Below are 24295 nucleotides of genomic sequence, written 5' to 3' on the forward strand. Positions count from 1 at the left end.
TTCTTTCTTTCCTTCTTTCTTTTTCTTTCTCCTTCCTTCCTTCCTTCCTTGACTAGGACATAATCTACACACACATTTATTAGGTGGTCTCTCCCCCGGACAGAGCCTTGGAGTTCTGTCAGAGTTCTCTCATCGAATTTGGGAGATAAAATTGCTTTCAGAGGGGTTGCTTTCTCAGATCATTAGGTGACATTGTGTGCAATAAAAAAGGTGTCTTAACATCTGGGAAGAATTTACATTTTAAGAGGTGAAAATGACAATTCTCTGAATATGAAATTTTTAGTCTTAATCTTTTGGAGCATGTAATTGCTTTACCACTAGTTTGCATAATAGAAGAATCTCACAAGAATAGGTGAAATTGGGTGTCTAGCTGAAGAGCGCCAAGCCCGATCATCTTTACAGAGAGCAAACCAATCCCATTTCATAAAATGACAGCAGATTGAAATCATGTCAGGTTGATAATTAGTTCCCATCTGACAAAATGCCATTTGGATGACTGCAAATCAGATTTGCCAGGTGCTTTATTTTCAAACCTCATTTTTAGCTTATCAGGCTAGGGGTTTCTGATGGGATTTTAATATTAAATAATAAAATGTCAGCACTGAGTAATCACTGAAATACTATCTTTCAGTGACAGTGTTAAGTGATAGGCCACAAATACTCCAAAAAAAAAAAAGGCAAATTGAAATCTCCCCAAGACCAGAGAAAGTGAGAATTTGGAGCCTTGTAAGCACTGTAGGGTGGAGTGCCAAGGTGCGAGGAACTTGCTGGGGGTGGAGGGGGCATGCTTGCAGGTGGAAGCCATGGTGTTTCATGCGCTCTCAGTACAATAGTAGCATCTGCAGGTGCCATTTGGGTGATGACCAATACTGGAAGGAATCCCTGGTTGGAGATGGTTTGCCTGAGTTCACTGGTCTTGGCCCATGCCTAACGCAATTGAATCATTACTCTGACCTTGTTTGTTGAACTGAATTAACCACACCATTATAGAATGTGCCTTAAGTTACTATTTAAAGGATTTAAAATATAAGGCATCAGAGGATTTTTACGTGGCTATACAAATATCAGGTTTTGTCTTTGTGAATAACCTTAGATGCTCATTGGTTGTCACCAATGAGACCTGGGGCAAGTTGCCAATCATGTGTCTCTGCTGATTCTTCTCCACCACAGGGTCTGTAACTCATTTAGATCATCCAGGCTATAAAAGAAAGAAAGTTTAGCCTTTTCCGAAGAACACCTTTTTAAAGGAAGCTATAGGAATTTCAGATACTTTTTATATATGCCCTACGTGCGGGCTGCACCTCTGGTCTCTGAGGCCGGAAAGGTAGCTGTCATTGCTTCCTTTAAACTCAGACTTGGCAATATCAGCACTCTGATAATGTCTTCTGGAAACACAATCTAAGATAAAACTTACTGCTTTGGATTTCAGTAGCAATTCAACAGCCATAAAGAAAAAAGTACACCTACAAGATATGAAGACATTTAGCTTGCTAATGAATGCTTAATTGCATTTAGATTCTTGGATATGTACAGTGGACAGCTTTCATCTTTTATGAACCAGAAAACTTTCTTTACTAGGTTCACTAAGATGGAGACAATTCTTATGTTTAACAAGCTCTAAGGGGTTCTTGATCTACATAGCGCAGTATCCCTAAGAATTATAGATTGTATACAATATATTGTCTTTTCCCACATCCCAACTCTATTACCATGCCCTTATTTTTTTATATTGCAAAATATGATATCTGTCCTCACCATGGGGATCCCAAATAGAGTCTTGTCTACCTAGCTAACAGCTGTAGTAAGTCTTTGTAATCTGTACTTACCTAAGAAAAAAATTTAAGTCTCTACATTGACATCATGATGACAGTAAGAACACTGATATATGGGGGCTTGTTGGACAATTATAGGTAGGCCTTGGAGGTGTTAGGAGCTGGCCTGGTGCTCACAGCTGGGCCATTGTGTCTCCTATTGGACACGGGGACATAAACAATCCCACAGAAACTGACACCAGGCATGGTCACTCCTAGGCCATGATAGTGAGACAAACAAGACCATTTCATAATTCTAAGTACAGACAAAACCAAGGTCACCATGCAACCAACACAATACCACACTTCCTCTTCCCTCACAAATAAATTGAGGGCCGGCTGCTTCTTTAGCAGTTACAGCTTTGACCTTGAGCTAGCTTGCCCTTGCTATAGATAAGATTTATTGAGATACTCAAGCATAGAGCTGCTCCTGCTTTCTGACCCCCCACTCTAGAGTGAATCCTCCCCAGATCATCCAGCTGGAGTTCAAATCCTGTAAGTAGCATCTAACCCCCTTTTACAGAGACACCTCCCGGTTCCCATGATGTGTGTTCTCCCTTGCTGCAGTGTGTGATAAACCCAACTTGTTCAACTCTAGGTGTATCCCTGGTAGCCTTTAGTTGGAGAGCATTGACTGGACTTAACTGATTGAAATGCTCAAAATATTGAAAGTTCAATCAATTGAAGTTTTGTATTAACAACAGTCCAGTCAGAATTTCCAGCGAGTTGGACAGGGAAATATTGTGGATTTATACACGGGGGAAGGACACTATGGAACAAAAGTCCTGGGTGAGGGTGGGAGGGGGAGGAGAAGGGAGGTTCAGAGAACCGTAGATGCAGCTGGCTGCAGAATAAGTTGCCCTGGGTGCTGTAGTGAGTGGTAAGGCTGAAATGCTCACTGGGGCACACTGGGGAGACTCTAGATGCTGAGTTTGCAAAATGAAGACTTGGGGACATTTTGCACGGTATGGGAACTGATCTGTGTTTTATTTATTTTTTTAAAGATGTTATTTATTTATTTGACAGAGAGAGACACAGAGAGAGGGGGAACACAAGCAGAGGGAGTTGGAGAGGGAGAAGCAGGCTTCCCGCCAAGCAGGGAGCCCGATGTGGGGCTCAATCCCAGGACCCTGGGATCATGACCTGAGCCTAAGGCAGATGCTTAACGACTGAGCCACCCAGGCGCCCCCTGATATGTGTTTTAGAAAGATTGTTCTGATAGAATTGGGAGATTTCTAGGGAGAATGAGTGATTCTAGGAAGAATGGGGAAGAAAGATGATTCTGGCAGAATTAGATATTACAGATCGATGGAATTACAGTCAAGAAGAGAAGGTAAGACAGCAGAGGAGTCAGGAAGCTCAGGCAGGTGGAAGTGAGGGCTTGAACCTGTGGCAGTGGGAATGAAAGGTTGGACCTAAAATCTAATCGACAGGTGGAATCGTCAGAGTTGTCAGCTGAATGCAGGGAATGAGGGTCAGAATGGAGCCGAAGGTACCTCTCCAGCTTTAACTTGGGAAACTCAGAGAAATAGGAGAGTGCTGAAGAAGCCTTAAGCCTCCCACACCACGGGACGCTGAGGAATCTGCCCCAGTGGTGTCCACAGCCGCTGCCACGGCCATACTTCATCACCATTTTGTTTTTATTCTAATTTGGGGGACATTCGGGGAGAATTAGTGATATTTGCCTTCTTTAGGCTGGTGACCCGAGGGGTTGATAGAAGGGAAGAAAGGACACCAGTAATGAGTGAAGGGCACTTGCTGGTGGAGCATATGGAGTTTTTATGAGAGTCTTGACGTTAAAAATCTATTCACAAGGCTGCTTTTTAACCTCACTTTAAACGGCTAATCCGTATGTATGAAAGTGTTGATGAACCGGCCTTTAATTATAGAGGATTTCTGTTCCTTCTCCTCCCACTGCTCCGCTTAAAATTCAAGTGGTTGAGAGCTCATTCGTGGCTGAACTATTGTTGAAAAGGAATGAAGTTTACCTGCTCACTGTAGGTTTTACAATCGTCTGTGAGGACAGCAGAAAGCATTTGACATCCCCTTACCTGGAATGCAGGCCGGGGATGGCAGCTGATAATAGCTTGCTTCACTACGCTGTGCATTTCTGAGGACGGCTCTATGTGAGATGCTGCCATCACATAATTGCAGGAACTTCTCATGAAGTTCATGGCCGTGAAGGTCGGATGGGGACATAGTTGAAACTCTTTTACAACTAAGCCATTGACTCTTATTTTGTTTTGTGGTGGGGACTTAATTACGATCCGATTGCTAGTGTTTTTCAGCTTTGCTGAGAGTCTGGGCATCTGGAATTGAGAACTGAAAGTCAGCATCCTTGCCTCTCTTCCCAGCTGTGAGGGAAAGGGGCCTGGCTGAGAGTTGAGCAGAGCCCAACTCAAGTCTCAGCTTTGTCACTGAGCAGCTGTGCGGTTGGCCTCTGGCAGCCTCAGTTTCCTCTTCTACGAAATGGGGATAAACCATAAAGCTCAGATGAGATGATGCATATGGTCTTGCGCTTTGAAATCTATAAAACACGAAGCAGTTTGCAGATGTCCCCTATGCTTTTCCCTGGGGAAGATCGGTGAGGAATGATTAAATCTGTGCCCCGATTCTTTTCATATGAGGTTCAAGGCTAGAGTTGGAGTGGAGGTGGGATCCGTCTTCATGGCCGTAGTGGGTACGGGTCCACCTTCTTACAGGATTAAGTGATTGCTTGCTGCCTGGGCTCTTGGTGGCTTCAGGGATAAATATTTAAGTGCCTGGTGCTGGGCAGATCTCTTTAAGTGCAATGGCTCCTCAGATCCCCACAGTCCTTAAGTAGGAACACCATGGTTGTTGCCATTTCTGAGCCCAAGACTACAGAGCTAGTTAAGGATGAAGCCAGGATTGAACCCTGGGCATTTGGGATCCAGAGCCTCTGTTATTTCAGAGTAAACAGGAAATGGGTTCAAACTGTGGCTTTGACTCACTAGTGATAAGTAAAAGACTGAAAAATGAAATATTTTAACCAGATTTCCTAAGCAGTAGTTGTCTTAATAGCTACCTCAGAAGAACACATTAAACTGGGGTTCATCAGGACCTTGTATGTATCCAGGTACGTATCCAGGTACTGCTCTTCATCCGGGCAGCTTTGCCTAAGTAGCTCGCATCTATGAGAACTGCCTACATCCGGACTCCGTGCCAGTCACTTGACAAAGTTCTCTCTTACTTAACTCCAGGTCGTAGGATTCCTATTTTTTAATTCAAGGATGAAGAAGTTGAGGCAGTGAGAGTATAACAGTAGGAGGCGGCGGTGACAGAGCCCCAAATTTAACTGGGTTTGCCTAGCACTGAAGTTCTTGACCAACAGGTAGACTCTCAGCAGAAGCCTACTTGTGTCCCCCCAACCCCAGTTACGTGTGAACCTGGGCACTCACGTATGTTTGAGCCCATCATGAGAAGAAGCTTCTAGACTCCTCTTGTCTCAGCACAGCTCCTGGGATGCGGCTTGAAAAGCGGCCTTGGTTGTGGTCCAGCGAGTGGCTCCTGACCCATAGTTCCTTCCTTCCCAGCACAGAGAAACGCAGTTCTGACTTGCAAAGAGATTGAGCTGCTCGTGGGGAGGGGGGCCCCTTCCACTTTTATTACACCGCAGATTCAGCTCCTTCAAAATTGTTGCTGGGGGCTACCTGGGACCGAAACTTAGGACCGCATCTCACCGGTGCGTGCTGCTTACACCTGTTTAAATAAGCTGCTCTCCTGTGACTCAGATGAGAAATACAGACACGGCCACGTGACAGATGTGTCACCCTTCAGCTGAGGTGGTCTCTCTCTTGAGGGGTGGTGCTTCTCACTCCTGGGGGCCCCAATGCCTAGAAGCAATATGACCTTTTTTCTTACCACTGGAATCTGAAAGTCCAGACCACAAGGCAGTACACATTCATTAGTCCACACTTCCTTTCAGTTGGGCTTATCCCATCGAAAGACATACTTTTACTAATGAATTAAACCTTGGACATTCGCTCTGATCTGTAGCATCAGAAACCATCTGGTATTGGGCGCCTGGGTGGCTCAGTCGTTAAGCGTCTGCCTTCGGCTCAGGTCACGATCCCAGCGTCCTGGGATCGAGTCCCACATCGGGCTCCCTGCTCCGCGGGAAGCCTGCTTCTCCCTCTCCTACTCCCCCTGCTTGTGTTCCTGCTCTCACTATGTCTCTCTCTGTCAAAAAAAAAAATAAAATTTAAAAAAAAAAAAAAAAAAAAAACAAACATCTGGTATTGAAAAAAATGAAACATGATCTGGATCACCATCAACATATCATTAAGACTTCAGTCCAAACAGCTAACGGTCTCTCCAGGCAACCCCTCTAAAGCCATATGGGATTTTAGATGGCGCACTGTGGTATTGCATAAGGAGGCAGCTGATGACACGGGAGAGGACACGCTGCTCCACAAAATCAGTAAGTGCTTTGAGTTGACAGTGTGCTGGAATAAAAAAAGAGGTCATCACTGTGCTGCAGGCACACCTAGGGGCTCAGAATCTTCATTAAAATGGAAGCAATTTTATAAAAGCACTCAACATATGCAGCAACTTCCATCATGTGCCCTTAAATTGAAAATTAATGACGGTGATAGAAAACCAATGGAACAAACACAGGGCATTGTCCACAGGTTTTTAGACAAATCCAAATCAATAAAGAATTTAAAAGCACAGTGAAGCTAAAAGGCCAGGAAAAAAAAAAGTAGAACATGCAAGCAAGTCTCGTCTCCTTTGGGGTTGTCTATTTGGGACTCGGGATGCAGGCTGCCATCGGTCGCCCTATATCTCAGACCGTCCCCTACAACAGCACATTGTCACAGGGGCCCCAACCCTGGGGTTCTGGGGCCTAGCTGTGCCTCCACTATGGACAGTGACAACAGACCACTGTCCCCAAGCCACTCCTGTGGGAAGGAGTAGGACACCCGAGCTCTCTCCCGGCAAAGAACGAAAAAACAAAAGCCAACTGTGAAGAGGAAAGAACATTTCAGGGACATTCCCAGAGCCAGATGAAAAGGAATGGCATCGAAGGCATCTGGGGCATATGGCAATCAGTGCTCACGCACGTGTCTGGCCCTTGGCTGGAATGATGGGGGCCTCTGGGCGACATGTTGCTCATCATCCAGCAGACCAGTCTGGGCTTGTTCAACATGGCAGCTGGGTTCCAAAAGCAGCAAGAGAGGACAGGCCCAATGCACAAACATTCTTTAAAGTTTCTTCTTCTGTTATGTTTGCTAATGTCTCACTGGCAGGGACATATCATAGGTCAAGTCCATAGACTCTCCCAGTGGGAGGAGCTACAGAGAATTTGTGGCCATTTTTTTTTTTGTAATCTACCATAATCTTAAACCTACATATGTGAGGAATGTGAATGACTTTAATATATTTATAAGAGCAGATTTGAGGAGGATAGTTGAAAAATAAATGCAGCGTGCAGTTACGATGGTTTGAGGTCCCAGTGAACTTGCCTACCCGAGGGATAAGGAGTGTCTGCAAGACAATTGCTTTCCTTACTTCAGAATTTCTTCACGAGTCTATAGATGGAGCCTGGTCTTTGCTTTATGTCAAGGAAATTTTATTTTCTACTTTTGATTATTTATATTCATACTCTACTAGGATCTATACTTTTGATTTTTCACTGCTTTGTAACCTCTTAAATGAATAAGTGCCCTATATTTAGGCATCTTAATGATCACTTAGTAGAGGCAATAGGAACAGAACTCAGGATTGACTCAAATAATTGAGTTCTGATTCCAGTTCATTTGCATTTAGGAATTTATAATCCAGTTGCCTCAAGGTACGGTTCTGGTGGGTCCTTTTCTCCACAAAGTTCTTTTTTCCCCCCTTAATTAATAACTATTTTATGTGTGTCTGTTTCTCATTTTGAATTTCTAATGTGAGAAAGTGCAAGGGATAATATATAAAACTGTAGCCATTACATATTTTTTAGAAGTTTTAATTTAAATTCCAGTTAGTTAACATAGAGTGTAATATTAGTTTTAGGTGTACAATGTAGTGATTCAACACTTCCACACATCACCTGGTGCTCATCACAGCAAGTGTCCTCCTTAATCCCCATCACCTATTTAACCCATCCCACCCCCCACCTCCCCATTGGTAACTCTCAGTTTGTTCTCTATAGTTAAGAGTCTGTTTCTTGGTTTGCTTTTCTCTCTCTTTTTTCTCTTTGCTCCTTTTTCTGTTTCTTAAATTCCACATACGAGTGAAATCATATGGTATTAGTCTTTCTCTGACTGACATATTTTGCTTAGCATAATACTCTCTAGCTAGATCCATGTCATTGCAAATGGCAAGATTTCATTCTTTTTATGGCTGAATAATGTTCCATTGTATATATACACCACATCTTCTTTGTCCATTCATCAGTTGATGGACACTTGGGCTGTTGCCATAATTTGGCTAGTATAGGTAATGCTATCAACATCAGGGTGCATGTATCCCTTTGAGTTAGTATTTTTGCATTCTTTGGGTAAATACTTAGTAGTGCAATTGCTGGATCGTACAGTAGTTCTATTTTTAAATTTTGAGGACCTTCCATATTCTTTTCCAGAGTGGCTGCACCAGTTTGCATTCCCACCAACAGTGTAGGAGGGTTCCCCTTTCTCTGCATCCTCGCCAACATCTGTCGTTTCCTGACTTGTTAATTTTAGCCATTCTGACTGGTGTGAGGTGGTATCTCACTGTAATAAAAGAATATGCAAAGGGAAAAAGGCAGTCTCTTCAAAAAATGGTGCTGGGAAAACATACAAAAGAATGAAGCTGGACCACTTTCTTACACCATGCACAAAGATAAATTCAAAATGGATTAAAGACCTTAATGTGAGACATGAAACCATAAAAATCCTAGAAAAGAACACAGGCAGTAACCTCTTCGACATCGGCCATAGCAATATCTTCCTAACTATGTCTCCAGAGGCAAGGGAAACAAAAGCAAAAATAAGCTATTGGGACTTTATCAAAATAAAAAGCTTCTGCACAGTGAAAGAAACAATCAATAAAACTAGAAAGTAACCTATTGGAAGGGAGAAGATATTAGCAAATGACATATCTGATAAAGGATTAGTATCCAAAATGTATAAAGAACTTAGAAAACTCAACACCCCAAAATGAATAATCCAATTAAAAAATGGACAGAAGACATGAATAGACATTTTTTCAAAGAAGACATGCAGATGGCCAACAGACACATGGAAAGATGCTCAACATCACTGATCATCAGGGAAATGCAAATCAAAACCATGAAGAGGTATCTCCATGAAGTTCTTCAGCTGAAATCATAACTGTAAGAGTCAGCTTCAGCCCTTATGAGTGTATGGTGGCCAAGTGGGAAGTGTGTGCTTCTAAAAATGTTTATGAATGACTATGAGAAATTTCCTTGGTGTTTAACAGTCTTAAGGATTCAGCATATTTACTTGAGAATGACAGTGACTAAAGGGGAGGCTAGAGGATTGCTTTGTATTGTGCCTTTGAATGTCCTCAGTGATAGGAGAGGGAACGTAAATATACCTGGAAAAAAATCTACATCTGCATTGTGGATTCCATGCACCAGAATTTTCTGGAATAGTCTTGATCACAGTGTTTTGTTTTCCATCACACATCTACTTTGGTACTAAACTATGTATCCATGAGACCCCCTTTTATCATCGGAAACAGCATAACTTTGTCAGATCATGTTTCTCAAGTTTTGGTTGTAAAAATTATTGTAGATTGTCTGCCATTTTTGCTTTTCTTTTTAACCAAAAAAATTTTCCCCAGACTTATTGAAATATAATTGACATACAATGTTGTGTAAATTTAGGATGTACAATGTGTTTATTTGATACACTTATATATTGCAAAGCGATTACCACCATAGCATAGTTTACATCATCACGTCACTGAATTACCAGTTCTTTTTTGTGGTAAGAACATTCTAGATCAACTTTCTTAGCAATTTTCAAGTATGTAATACAGTATTATTAATTAATCACCATGCTGTACATTAGATCCCCAGAACTTGTTAATCTTGTAACTGGAAGTTTGTACCCTTTGACCCACATCTTAGCCCCAGGAAACCACCCTTCTACCCTCTGTTTCTATGAGCTCTGTCTACCATTTTCTGATGGTATTCTCTTATCCGAAATGTTCTTTCTATGGGTTTAGGAAGCTAGATCAGAGATACGGGGAAAAACTGCACTCAATAATCTAAATTTAGACTTGTTTCTCCACATTCTGATTAGGTATGTATGACTCCAAGTCCTACAGGGAGAAATAAATGCCCACTTCTGTACCCTTATTACCTTCCCTCATTTTAGCCTCCCCCCACCCCAAATTTGGCATTTGCTGTCAGTTTGGGATTCTTTTGCATTGTTTTCTTCCCTTGAGCAAATCAGAGAGGAGTGTAGTTTCATTTAGTCTACGCGTCTATGGTTGGTAGGTCATCTGACCACATTTCACTGTTGGTTTATTTATATGCCTGTGACTGGTACATGTTCTGACTATATGCTTTGTGGTGGGTTTTTTGATACGATGAGGGGAAGCCACAGATATTAAAAAATATTACGGTGTCTTATCTGGCACCTGTCATAGATAACTCCTACCACTTCCTGCCCTTCTGAGAATCACAAGTTGTGCGAGGTGTGAGCTTTGTAAAGCTCAGTGGCTCTCAGACTTCACTGTGCATTAGAATCACACAAAGGGCTTATGAAATCAGAGTTCTGGGCTCCACCCACAGAGTTTCTGAGTCAGTAGGTCTTGGTTGGGGCCTGAGAACTTGCATTTTCCAATGAGTTTCCAGGTGATGCTGATGCTGTTGATCTTAGGACCGCACGGCAAGAACCACTGGTATAGTGTGATGAACAGACACAAGCCCTTTCGAGGGCAAACACCTCCAAAGAATATTCGGTGATAATTGAGTAAGTAAATTAAAATCAAATTTAAGCAATTTGTGAAATAAATTAAAAGGAATGAAACATTTAAAAAACTTTCCTATACTTTCACCTTTAGAAATTCTTCTTTGTTCATTAACATACTTGCATGAAAATAATCATCTAAGATTTATTTTCTCTCCAAAGTGCTGTCAGAGAACCCTAATCTTTGATTTCTCCCCAACACTTCCCTATTGCCCGTGCGGGGTCCTGTGTCAGCCTGGGTGCATTCCATACTGAACAACCTCTAGAATGTGCGAGCTTTGAGCCTACCTTTTCTTTTCCAAATCTCTTCATCATTCTCCTCATCTCAAGAATAAACCGCACCACTTTTACGTGTATTTATAAACTAGTGCTAGTCAGATGAGGTCATAGGAATATTTCATTAAAACATTTTATTTATGGGGTGCCTGGGTGGCCCAGTCGGTTAAGCATCTGCCTTTGGCTCAGGTCTTGATCCCGGGGTCCTGGGATCGAGCCCCGTGTTGGGCTCCCTGCTCAGTGGAGAGTGTGCTTCTCCCTCTCCCTCTGCCTCCCCCACTGGTGTTCTCTCTCTCTCGCTTGTGCTCTCTCTCTAAATAAATAAAATCTTTAAAAAAAAACCCCAAACCAAAAAAACAGAAAAAAACCATTTTATTTGTTGTTTATAAGGAAACACGCACCACAATGATCTTTAAAAACAAAGTTGTAAAATATTATCTTGTCATTACATTTAATCTTGGATCTTAGTGCTTTAATCATAGTGTCAGAAGAATTTGTATTTAAAAAATTACTTTCTATAGGATGTTAGTAAGAAAAACAGGCTACTTTATAAAGGCTAATTTTAACTGTAGCTACCATATGTTTAGAGGACATACTGGCGAGTTTGTAAGCTGCAAAGAAATATATGGATGTTAAGCTTTATTAGTAAAGGAAATGATATTTCTTCTTTACATATTTGCATCCCCTTGTGCATGCATTTCCCTTTTGTAAAACATTTCTTTATGTTGCTCCTCCTTTGTTAAACTCCCGAGTAACGTTTTTTCCTTCTTCTTTCAGCTGGTATAGATCATAGGTAGAATCCACCCTCTAGTGGCCAAAAGCATCATGAAAAAAAAGACATACATAAAGACAAAGCTAAAAAATTACGAAGAGGTTGATTTTTTCATGTGACTAGTTTGTGATCTAGTTCCGAAGGCAAATCCAAGAGAAGACTTCTAGAAACACTTAGACAACATAGAAAAATCCCCAGGATGATGATGGACATGTTTAAGCGGTTTGCAGTTGCTGCTATCTAGGCAGGCTCACTGTTGAGTTCTTGAGCATCGTCACGATCCACCTGTGTCATCTACAATATATTCTTTCATTTGTCCTTAAATGTGTGTTTGGAGGAGGATGCTAACTATTTGTAAGGATGGAACTCAGAGGACAGTGGTGGTTTGCTTTTCTACCGTATATTTAAGGCATTTTTTTCCTTCGTGTGTGAATTAATGATTTACACTCTATTAATAAACCTAGAGATGTTTCAGAATTTTTAACTTCTCCAAAGGTTTTCTTTTTTTACTTGTTAAAAGATGCAATGCTCCTTTAAAAAAGAGTTTTATTTATTGGCAGTGCACCTTATTGTGATGGTTGTTCCTCGTGTCTTAAAAAGTCTTCTCTTCTAATAACACTGGATCTTTTCCCTCCATACACCCCTCCACCTAAAAATCACCCTTAATAAAGTCAGCCTTTTCTTAATGTTACCAGTTATCCTTTGGTCCAAACAACTGTAGACACAGAGCACGGGTATTATTTCCCTTGGTAATCAGCAACATGATTTGGAGTTGTGACAATACAAGTAAAATACCTATAAAAGCATCTGTGATATTTTTCTTTTTGTGTTACACAAGTAACATATTTTCAGTGTGGGAAATTAGAAAATTTGAATATGCACACTTAAAATATAAATATAAAAAAGAATCCTTTGATTTCTCTGCCTGACAAAAACTGTCAATTTCGGGAGACCTACTCCCAGGCATTTTTATTATTTGTCCAAATCAGACATTTGCAAAGAAAAGAACTCTTGCTGCAATTATTTATGCAAAGGTTATTTTGCACTGTGATTCCATCCTCCTAGTAAATTCAGTTCACTCACTGTGACTGAGTGTCTTCTATATTCACCAACCTGTGTACTAAGGAAGGGAGAAGAGAACGGACCCGTTGTTAAAGAGAAAATACAGAATTTGGGGTCAAAGTTTGAGCTGAAGGTCAAGGTGTTACTGCCTGGCAGGAAGCCAGCTCCAGCGCAGAGGAGAGTCTCAGGGGTTGAGGCTGAGGGAAGGCGAAGGGGTAGGTTTTTAAAAAGCCAAATATAAACAGACTCTGTTTCATATTAGAAAAATCCAGGTATTTGAGCATCTGACTGGGAAATCTGGGCTCTATGAGTTGTGGAATTGCAGAGCTGGTACCGTTTGTGTTTTTCCAGGAAGTGGGCTTTGCTCAGGACGCAGGTGCCCTTTGGGGTTGTGGTGCTTTAGTACCTTTGTGGTATATTCGAGGCGGGCACCTCTTTCAGAATTCTAGTACCTTCGTTGTCTTTTAAAATCCGGTTTGCACGGTGGTCAGCAGACCCGGGGGACACATGCCACTGTTGTTAGGTATTCAGTAGGTATTATATGCCGGGCACGGTGCTGGATGGTGCTGCCACTTCAGGTGAAATGTCTAGTGCGCGTCCTCCTGCGGGTGGGGCGGGGGCCCTCCTTTTATAACGACTGAGTGGCTTCTGTTGCCACAGGCGCCCGAGTTACCTGGATGGAAGATGTCACGAGAAAGCAATTGAGCCAGTGACACCCGGATGGCCCCGAGCTCCCCACCTGTAAGCACTTAACACTGGGTTGCAAAAAGACGTTCGTGGAAGGAAAGTGGTGTCAAATCCATTTTATTAGAATAAAAGATAACTTGAGAGGCGAGACTCTCTTCACTCAAATGTTCAAATCACTCCCCCCGCCAGCGCCCCACTGTCTCGGTGACTCTTGAAAGCAGCGCCCACGGTAGGTCCACCGGTGATTACAGCAGGTGGCGGCGTGGTTCCACGGGGGACCCACAACCATCGCGTCTCCACCGGTTTCTCTTTCTCTCTGTCTTTTAAGGTGTTCTTTCTCTGTGTCTCTTTTCCCCTGTCTACCCCTTGATATTCTGGGTCCCTGTCTTCCTCCCTCTTCCACTCTCTCTTCTTCCCCCACTCCTCCTTCTCTTTCTGCTCTCCCTCTCTCTCTGCTTCCTCCCTCCCCCAGCTTCTTGCATCTTCTGACCCCAAACCTTTCCTTTTTAGCTACCATGCAATAAATAGATCCTCTCCAGTACCTACCTCAGTCCTGGTCAGTATGGTCAGAATTCCGCTGATGATCGTTAAAATGAGCTGATGTTTTTTCTTCATATTGCTTCCGTTTCCCTGGGAGAAACTGTTAATTCCCTTTGTTTGATTAAGATCTACTTCTAGAAAGTGGTTTTACCGGCTTTCCATCCCAATCCCCTGCTCCAGCCCCACCATGTGAATGAGATTCTGTTGTATTGGAAAGTGCCTAGAACAGAAACTGGCCCCTGGAAGGGGGTTCAGTAAATGTCAGCAGCATCTCTGGCTAAGACAAGCCAGGAGGCTGGGACTCACCTTCGTCCTCGTCCTTTCTCACCCTCCACATCCCATTTCTTACGAGTGTTGCTGTTTTCCTTTTTAAATGGCTCTTGACATTTCCTCTCTAGCTGGCCCTGCCACCACCCTCCACCCTCATCCCAGCCGTGTTTTCCCTGGGATGATTGCCATACCTCTTCACTGATTTCTCCACATGGATTCTTACGGGTCTTGCCCCCATTTGCCGACAGAGTGATCTTTCTGAGAGGCGCACCTGAGTTTTCACGCCCTGTCCCCCACTCCGTTGAAGGTATCACCTGGTCTGGTGGCTGCCCACCTCTTTATTCTCTGCCCTCTGCTCTTCTGTAGACCTCAGCCTGTATCTGGAAGGAGCTGTAGCAGGCTGGCCCCCCCCCACTGTGGGACTTCTGCACACCCTGCCTCTCCTGCCTTGAACTTCCCAGCACGCCCCCCACTGTGTGTTGCTACCTACACACGACCCACCTCTCAGCTCACTGTCCCTTCCTCGGGGCAGCCTCTCTGGAGCTCGGCTATGACCAGTTCCCCCGCTTCTCCTTCCCCCTGGCACTCCAGATCCCCCCCTGGCTCACACTCAGCCAGTTATGGTTTCACATTTATTTGGATGATTGTTCAGTGCCTGTCTCCTTTAAATGCCCCTAGTAGAGGTATTACATCTATTTTCACACCGTGCCTAGCACATGGGAGGCACTTAATAGCTGTAGGTTGCATTAAAGAATGAATCAATCGAAGAGGCAAACAGGAGACCCGGAACATGGTCAGCCTTCACCAAATGACTGGGAGAGGCACCAGCAGCCTGCAGGGATGGGAAGACAAACTCGTTGCATGAACCGTTAGGATATGATTTACAGCCGGCTCTCCATTATCCATCTTCCTCGGAAGCCGAGGGAGGGACGTGCAAATCTGTAGATGGCTCAGCAGCGTATAAATAACAGGGAGGCTGGAGAGTCTAAAACTTTAATTCAGCCTCTACGTATGGTCCTTCCAATTTAATGTTTATAAGAACCACAGCCGTGGAAACATTGATTGATTTGGGTCTTTTCGCATCTCTTTCCTCCCTGGCTCAGGTGCCTCCATCACTGAAAGGATGAGAAATTAGGGAATAGAGAAAGAAGCAGTACCAGCAGCCACTGGGTTCCACACGCCAGTGAGGCTCCGTCTCCTTACACAGCTTCCTCCCATTTACGGACGTTTTCCGTGTGTGTGTGTGTGTGTGTGTGTGTGTGTGTGTGTGTGTGTGAGACAGGAATGCAATTCCTCCATGGAAGTCTGCACAGATGTGAACGTCAGCACGTCTGTTTAGAACAGAACATTGGAACACCCGATGAGATTAATGTGAGCAGGGATTCATACCTGTATTTTTTCCTGTTCTTAAAAAGATTCCTATTGTGATCGTATCAGCAGAGCGAGTGATACAGTGCACATGCCTGCGTGCGCACACAAGCTCACAGGCACACGCTCTCCCTGCAACCAAGCTCTCAGCACAGTGAAATGATTGCATTGCCCATCACTCCGTGCTGCTGAAGGGGCTCTCTGGCCATCAGGGAGTTTACTGAGAATTTGAAAGCTCACAGACGATCACATTAATGTAATAGGATTGTTTTCCTTTTTGCCCACATTTTTAACTACCATGAGAGAATGTTTGGAAGATTTGACTCTCAGGAAGTGGTCTAGACTTGAATCAGGGGATCTTGGGCTTCCACATTTTATCATTCAATGTGAAATGAGAGGAAACATCCTCTGAGTTGCAACATGCCCTTAAAGGAACCACTCCCCTTCTCCCCCACTCACTTCAGTCTGACCTTAAAGTGAAACAAAACAAAAAAAAAACAAACAAAACCTCAGACACTTCAAATTCGCTCTCACCTTGAATTTGGCCTTCGCTGGGGGCAGTGAGCAGTGTGGCCTCCCTGGTGTTCTGAACACATCACCATTGGTTTTTGGAGGAGCTCTTTGCTTTTTCTGAGGTAGTGGGGAGCACAGGTAGCTCAGCAGGGGTGGTACCCATGGGGGAGTTGCCCCAATTTGTTACACAGAGTGTGGATGCCATCTGGTTACAACTGGAGCCCCCAGTTTGGGATTTTTCAGAGTGAGCTGTGATGGGCAAGGGGAGAAAAGAGCTGTTGAGTAGACACAGTGTGGGGCCAGAGCCTCTCTTCTGTTAGGATGAATATTTAAGTGATGTTGTCTTGGGACAATGTTGAGAGAGCATAAAAAGAAAAGGCAGCAGAAAGCCTTGCCTTTCAATGGACAGAATAAAACCTGGAGGTGGCTGTGGTATTCTAGAACAGGTCAGACCCTGGGGAGTAGAATCCTGGCTCACTGTGCCTTTGCTAAGTCAGTCAATAGTATAGGACCTTGGTCTTCACAGGAGGACACAGAGGAGTTCCAACCTAATGGCAGAACATTCAACGGGGTTCTCAGTAGCTCGAAAAATCACCAGGTGGGGCTTCTCTCCTCTCTTTTCCCTATCTATCTATCTATGTATCTATCTATGTATCTATCTATGTATCTATCTATGTATCTATCTATCTATCTATCTATCTATCTATCTATCTATCTATCATCTATCTACCTACCTACTTACCTACCTTTCTATCTAATCTATCTCTCTGTTTACTTATTTATTTTTATTGAAATGTAGTTGACATGCAATGTTACATTAATTTCAGGGGTACAACATAGTGATTTGACAAGTCTATACGTTATGCTGTGCTCACCACAATTATAGCTATCATTGGTCACCATATAACCCTATGACAGTACCACTGACTATATTCCCTGTGCTGTACCTCTCATCCCTGTGACTTATTCGGTCCATAACTGGAAGCCTATACCTCCTACTCTTCTCTTGTCTCTTTATTCTTCATTTGGTATTTGAATCTGGGTAGCCCCAGATGAACTAAGTGTCCATATTCTCTCACGGCTGGAGGAAGTCACCCAGGGGCCGGTATTATATTAAACCCATAGTCACAGATGGACCCCTCAGTTCTGCCCCCAAAATCCTTTTTCTCAATGAATTTACTCTCTTCACAATGAAAAATTCAAACCTACACATTCTCAAATCTTCTCAAGTTGTTTTCCTGTTATAAAAAGGATCTAGGATGTTGGTTCTTAAAGGGGGTTTATGTTCTCCAGGGGCCATATGGCAATGTCTGGAGACCTTTGAGTTGTCACAACTGGGGAGAGGTGGGTTGCTGGAATCTAGTGGGTAGAGGCCAGGGATTCTGCTCAACATCCTACAATGTACCGGACAGCTCCCAACCATGAAGAATGATCGATCCAAAATGTCAGGACCGTCGTGGTTGAGAAACCCTGATTTTGGGTGTTATAGACTGAATTTTGTCTCTCCCAAATTCGTATGTTGAAGTCCTAACTGCGCCCCCCCTCCCCCCCGTGCAGCTGTATTTAGAGATAGTGCCTTCAAAGAGGTAATTAAGGTTCAATGAGGTCCTAAGGATGGGGCTATAAACCAATATAACTGGTTTTTCCATAACTGTCTGAGACACCAGGGAGATGTGCCTACAGAGACAAGGCCACATGGAAAGAAGACACAGGGAGAAGGTGGCCATCCACAAGCCAAGGAGAGAAACCAAACTTGCTGACAACTTGATTTAGGATTTCCAGCTTCCAGAACTGTGAGAAAATAAATTTCTGTCATTCAATGCCCCCAGGCTGTGGTGTTTGGTTTTGGTGGCCCTAGCAGACTGGTACACTAGGTAATGCATTCTGGGGACCTTCTTGGGAAACTAGGAAGAACACAGGGTTGATTGTGTGTCCTTGGGCAAGTTTCTTTATCTCTGACTCTTAATTCCTCACCTACACATTGGGACTAGTCATGCCCATCATTCTGGGTTGTCATGAGGATTAAACCAGTTAGCACACGTGAAGGGGCTGATATAAAGCAGATGGCACTAACGTGCTATTAGATTGTAAGCTTCTTGCAGGTAGAGACCTGCTGTTTAGCTTTGTATCCACAGAACCTGGAAGCTCCTGGCACATTGTAGGCGCATCTTAGATGTGCGTTGGCTTAATCCATGGCACTTTGGGTGCTGATTCAACAGCTATTTTGAGCATCTTTTCTGTGCCAGAGACAGTGGGTACAGCTGTGAACCCTGCAATCATAGCCTCAAGCTAATATTCTGGTGGAGGAAGAGAAATAATAATCAAGAATAGAAGCTGAAATATGGTTTCAGACAGTTATAAGTGTTGCCATGAAATCAGCTAAGTGTTATGATGAGTAACTGGTGGGAGAAGCTTTAGCTAGTGTTGTCAGAAAATTATCTGAAGCAGGGATTTCTGCCTTGTTTTGTTTAGTTTACTGATACCGGTGTGCTTTGTTGGTGATTTAAGCTCTTCAAGAGCTAGTGCTCTTGTGAAGTGATTTTCCCAAGTGGTGAACAACTCGCGGTACAATCTTCTCTTGATTTACCCAGTAGTTACATTCCAGGAAAACTCAGCATATCTTAAAAACTATAAATGCAAATGTACATGTAAAGCTATTAGGTTCTAGTCCGGAAAGGTTACGAACAGGGTTTTCACCTCCATGAATTTCTGGTGGGACAGACAGAAGTCATGAGAGATGCTAGGGCATCCTTGGTTGTGCAGGGGTACCCCAGACATTACACGATGGTTAGTATCTCTGGCCTCTACCCACTAAATTCCAGTCGAATCCCCCAATCAGTGTGATAAGCAATTCCTCCCCTCCCCCCAACTTTCAAAACAACCTCTGAAGGGCAGTTTTCCTCCCATTGAGAGTTATGATTTTTTTAGTAAAGATTTTATTTACTTATTTGAGAGAGAGAGAGCCCAAGCAGGGGAGGGGCAGAGGGACAAGCAGACTCTCCACTGAGTGCGGAGCCTGTTTCAGAGCTCGATCCCAGGACCCTGAGATCATGACCTGAGCCAAAGGCAGACGCTTAACTGACTGAGTCACCCAGGCGCCCCTCCAGTGACTTTCTAATCTTCTAATCCAGCTGTCATTTTTCAGTCTTTAGAGCCTTTGAGCAGCCCTCCTTGATTTCCTTCCCTCCCCTGGCTCCCATGACATTGCTCTCCTTGGCCTTTCCTCCTCTCCTTTGCCTTATCCCTCTCCAGTGTCCTGATCTGGTTTCTCCTTCTCCACCTGCCCATCCATGTAGATCTGACCTCGATCCCTTCTTTTTTCCTCTCCAAAGTATTTCTTTGATGAAACTTCAGCACCACTTCAAGGCCACAAACTCCCAAGATGCTGTTTCTACACTATTTAAGTCTATTTTTCCAGCTGCCACCTGGACCTCCCTAAGTGAGCCCTAAGTTAAACAAAATCCAACTGGTCAGCTTTCTCAAAAACCTGATATTCCTTTGGTCGTGTTAATGGCAACATCATCCCCTCATTCAGCCTAAACATGGCAGCCATCTTGACCACTCTCACTCCTCACGTCCAGTTGATCACTGTGTTCTGTCAATTTAAGGAATATTGGAGTCGAATATTCAGGAGCAAGTCATGCAAAGATGGGAGTGGTGGTGATGAAGATCGGTGCCCTGGAAAGGGCCACTCTGATCTCACCCTTCTGATCTTTTGTTTTATTTAAAAAAGTTCTTTGGACTAGCCTAATTTTCCTAGATCCTGGGCATACTGCCCTGAGCTAATTTGTTTGCCCGAATTAATTACTAGCAGGGGGTGGCAGCCTCATTTTCACAGAAGCCTTCTCTTTTGGAAGGAATGCCTTTTTATTCAAACAGTCCAATTTAGGTTCTTTGGCACCCAGTGTAAGGATTGCCTTGACATTTCCATAAAGATGTTGAAATGTTACCATCCCTGAAGAAACAGTTTCAGAATATGAAACCTTTATCTTTTTCTTTTCCCCCAAGGAAGAAAAACATCACCAGCTTAATTATCTCTGTAAAATAACTTCCTCATTTGCTTTTCATGTTACTAGTGGAAGAAGAGAATGATACAGTTTGTAAAGAATGAAAACAATTACAAATGATTTCATGAAATTTGCTTTTGATTTTTGTCCATGTAAATAACACCCCAATTGCGAGGTCAAAGATGCTTGTAGGGTTATCTGTTGTTCTTCCAACTGATTTTTAAAAGATCTGTTAGGAGAGCAAATACAATTGGAAAGATGCTCCTTGCGATTGTTGCTCCACACTGAGAAGCCGAAAGACAATGAACTCGTTATGTAGGTAATATATTATATGAAAAAAAATTTTTTAATTGTGAGAAAAATCACATAACATGAAATCTACCCTATTAACAAATTTTTAAGGGTACAGAACAGTTTTATTAATGATATGCACATTGTCATACAGCAGATCTCTAGAACATTTTCATTTTGCAAAACTGGAACTCTATAACCATTGACAGCAACTACCCATTTTGCCCTCCCCCCCCAGCCCCTGACAACCACCATTCTACTCTGCTTCTGTGAGTTTCACTACTTCAGATGCCTCATATAACTGGAATCATGAAATATTTGTCCTTCTGTGACTGGCTTATTTCACTTAGCTTATAGTCTCAAGGTTCATCCATGTTATAGCATATGACAAGATTTCTTTCCTTTTTTAAGGGCTGAATAATATTCCATCGTATGTATAAACTGCATTTTCTTTATCCATTCATCGTTGATTGACATTTTGGTTGATTCTACTTCTTGGCTATTGTGAATAATGCTGCAATGAATATGGGAATGCAAATATCTCTTCGAGATCCTGTTTTCCATTATTTTGGATAAATCCTACAAATGGGATTATAATTCATATGATAGTTCTATTTTTAATTTTGGGGGGATTCTCTGTATTGTTTTCCATAGCGGTTGTGCCATTTCACATTTCCACCAGCAGTGTACAAGAGTTCCAATTTCTCCATGTCCTTGCCAAAACTTACTGTTTTCTGTGTGTGTGTGTGTGTGTGTGTGTGTGTGTGTTTATAATGTCTGTTCTAACAGGTGTGATGTGATATCTCATTGTGGTTTTGATTTGCATTTCCCTGCTGATTGGTGGTGTTGAGCATCTTCTTGTGTACCTCTTGGCTATTTGTATTCTCTTACACCTTCCACAAAAAGCAACTCAAAATGGATTAAAGACTTAAATGTTAGACCTGAAACTGTAACACTCCTAGAAGAAGACATAGGGGAAAACCTTCATAATATTGATCTTGGCAGTGATTTCTTGGGTATGACAACAAAAGCACAGGCAACAAAAGCAAAGATAGACAAATGGGGCTAAAACTAAAAAACAACACAGCAGAGGAAGCAATAAATTGCTTAATAAAAGCCAACTCTGGAATGGCAGAAAATGCTTGCAAGCCATCTATTTGATAAAGAGTTAATGTCCAAAACTCATAAAAAGAAAGATTTTCTGTTGAACCCAGATCAGGAGTCAGCAAACTTGTTCTCTAAGAGGCCAGCTAGTAAGGATTTTGGGCTTCGCAGGCCCTATGGTCTCTGTTGCAACTACTCAGGCTGCCGTTGTAGTGGGAACACAGCCATAGACAATACATGAATGGATGAGTGTGACTGTGTCTCAATAAAACTTTATTTACAAAACCAGACTGGGATGGATTTGGCCTGTGAGCCAGAGTTTGCTGATCCTTAATCTAGAGCAGGGTTCTCCATCTGACTCTGTTAGCATTTTAGCTGGATCTTTTTTTGGGGGGGAGCGGTCATGGAGGGCTGTCCCGTGCCTCCCAGGATGTTCAGTAGCATCCTGATGCTAGATACCAGCGGCAGGCTCCTTCCCCTCCACCCTAGTTGTGACAACCAAAAGTGTCTCCAAACATTGCCAAATTCTGGGGGCAAAATTGCTGTCAGTTGAGAAACTCTGATCTAGATGATCAAAATACTGATGAAGGGAAATAGAAAATACTTCCCTAAAATTACAAAAAGTAGGGTAAGATGGAAGAATTGAAAACCATGGCCTGTTTGTCTCAGGTAGGTCAAGGTCTCCTCAGAGGGGCTATTATCACTGCCTCATTTTGGAAAGCAGTTCAGAAACAACTGAAATGGCAATAAACTTGAAAAAAGTACTCCGTTAATACTGCAGATAGGAGCTTAACCTACTTTTGTGATAGGCACGAGAAACAAAACAGTTCAACACATTAGCATGTCCTAATGGAACTTTCTGAGTTTGAGGGTTGGCTATGAGTTGGAAAGCTGGGGGAAAAAAAAAAAACAAACTAGTAGTTCTAGTTCTCATTTGAGCAAGGGTTTATTTTTTCTGCTTATCTGAATTCAGAACCAACACAGGCAGGGTGATTTTTGAAAGCACTCACGTGTTTCTCATTGTTTGGACAGGGCCAGAAAAAAAAATGGCTCGGTTTCACTGCAAATTGGCACTGATGCATGTTTTTGAAAGTTAAAAACAGTATAACATTCATGAGTGAATCTCAAAGAATGTTGTCTTCTTGTCCTTTAGAATAAACACCTGTGTTGCAAACAGAGTAAAAGCCATCTTTATTGGGAAACTGTTGGTTTCTTTTTCTTCATTGCTCTTATTTTATTTTTAACAACTAGAATTTTAAAGTACAATTTAAAATATTATAATTGAGATAATAGTTCTTTTATTTTTTTTTAAAGATTTTATTTATTTGAGAGAGTGAGCAGAGAGAGAGGGACAAGCAGATTCCCCGCGGAGCACGGAGCCCAATGCGGGGCTCGATCCTAGGACCCTGAGATCATGACCTGAGCTGAAATCAGGTGCTCAACCAACTGAGCCACCCAGATGCCCCAAGCAAATCACAATTTTAAATTAAAAATAATTACCCCACATTTTATCAGGAATTTCAGTGAGGCCTTTTTAGCTGACTTTCTTCTTGACCTGAAGAGCAAAGGAAATACATGGATCCCTTTCTCTTTTAATAAAATTCTCTTTAGTTGCTAGATATGGGTTTCTGATTGGAGGAGTGGTCCACATCTTTGAAAGGAGCTGTTCCTTCCATGCTGTCAGCCCCGCTGTGATCATCCCTGTCTCCTGTGGCCACAGCCAATGTACTCTGTGACCCCGGTCTCCAGGTCACTAGTAATGTAGTAATGAGACCTTCTGGTGGGTAAATGGGATCATTCCTTTTATACTTGGGATCCTGAAAAAGGGTGATGAGAACACACTCTTCCTAGCCTTCCCAGAAAGCCACATTTCAATTATACCCCAGGGGACCCAACTCCTGAAATCCCATCTTTCTGTCCCGTGCTTCCCATGCCGACCCCACCACCTTTCTTGTAAGCTGGTGCAGCGTGGATTTAAATGGAACCCATTTGACCACAGGCCTTTTTCTCTGCCCTTCAGGTTACCACGGCCTCTACTGTGAGGAGGAATATAACGAGTGCCTCTCTGCCCCTTGCCTGAACGCTGCCACCTGCAGGGACCTCGTTAATGGCTATGAGTGCGTGTGCCTGGCGGAATACAAAGGTGAGCACCGCTTGGCCTTCTTATGCCCGAGTGGCCTAAATGACGTCATGGATTTCTCAACTCAAATGCATAAACCTCTAATTGGAGCATTACATTATTCAGGGTAAAACCCAAATGCTGGAGATGGGATGATTTCTGGGACCGAAGAGAGCAATTAGCAAGCCTGGGGTTTCCTCTTGATAAACTGAAAAATCTCTCTCCTGCCCTTTCCTTCTTCCCGTATCCTCACTCTTTTCTCTGTTGAATGTGTACAAAGCCAATGGTGAGAAGTGAGCCTAAGTGCCCCGTCAGACATAGATCGAAGCACAGGGCTGTGGGGCTCGCTGGGCAGAGACAGGATGCTGTGCTGTCGGTGGAGGACGCAGGTGGAATCTCACATGTTGGAAAAAAGTTAATTCTCATTAAATGAGTCAGTTGCAAGGGAAATGTTAGCTCGTTTGAGTGGATGCGTGTCAAAGTCACTCTGGAAAAACAGCCGACATCTACAGAGTGTTTATAACCTGCAGACCTTGTTCTAAGCC

General features: G+C 42.9%; 1 protein-coding gene across 1 annotated transcript in view; it reads left to right on the top strand.

Moving 5' to 3' along the window:
- The window catches only part of DNER (delta/notch like EGF repeat containing), a 300110-nt gene that overhangs the window by 240103 nt on the left and 35712 nt on the right, over positions 1 to 24295 (top strand). The window contains exon 9 of the mRNA XM_032400554.1: positions 23652 to 23774. Coding sequence (XP_032256445.1) covers positions 23652 to 23774 — 123 coding nt within the window. The remainder of the gene's footprint in view (positions 1 to 23651; positions 23775 to 24295) is intronic.

Source organism: Phoca vitulina, unplaced genomic scaffold (genome assembly GCF_004348235.1).
Source record: "Phoca vitulina isolate PV1807 unplaced genomic scaffold, GSC_HSeal_1.0 scaffold1, whole genome shotgun sequence".
Classification (NCBI taxonomy): domain Eukaryota; kingdom Metazoa; phylum Chordata; class Mammalia; order Carnivora; family Phocidae; genus Phoca; species Phoca vitulina.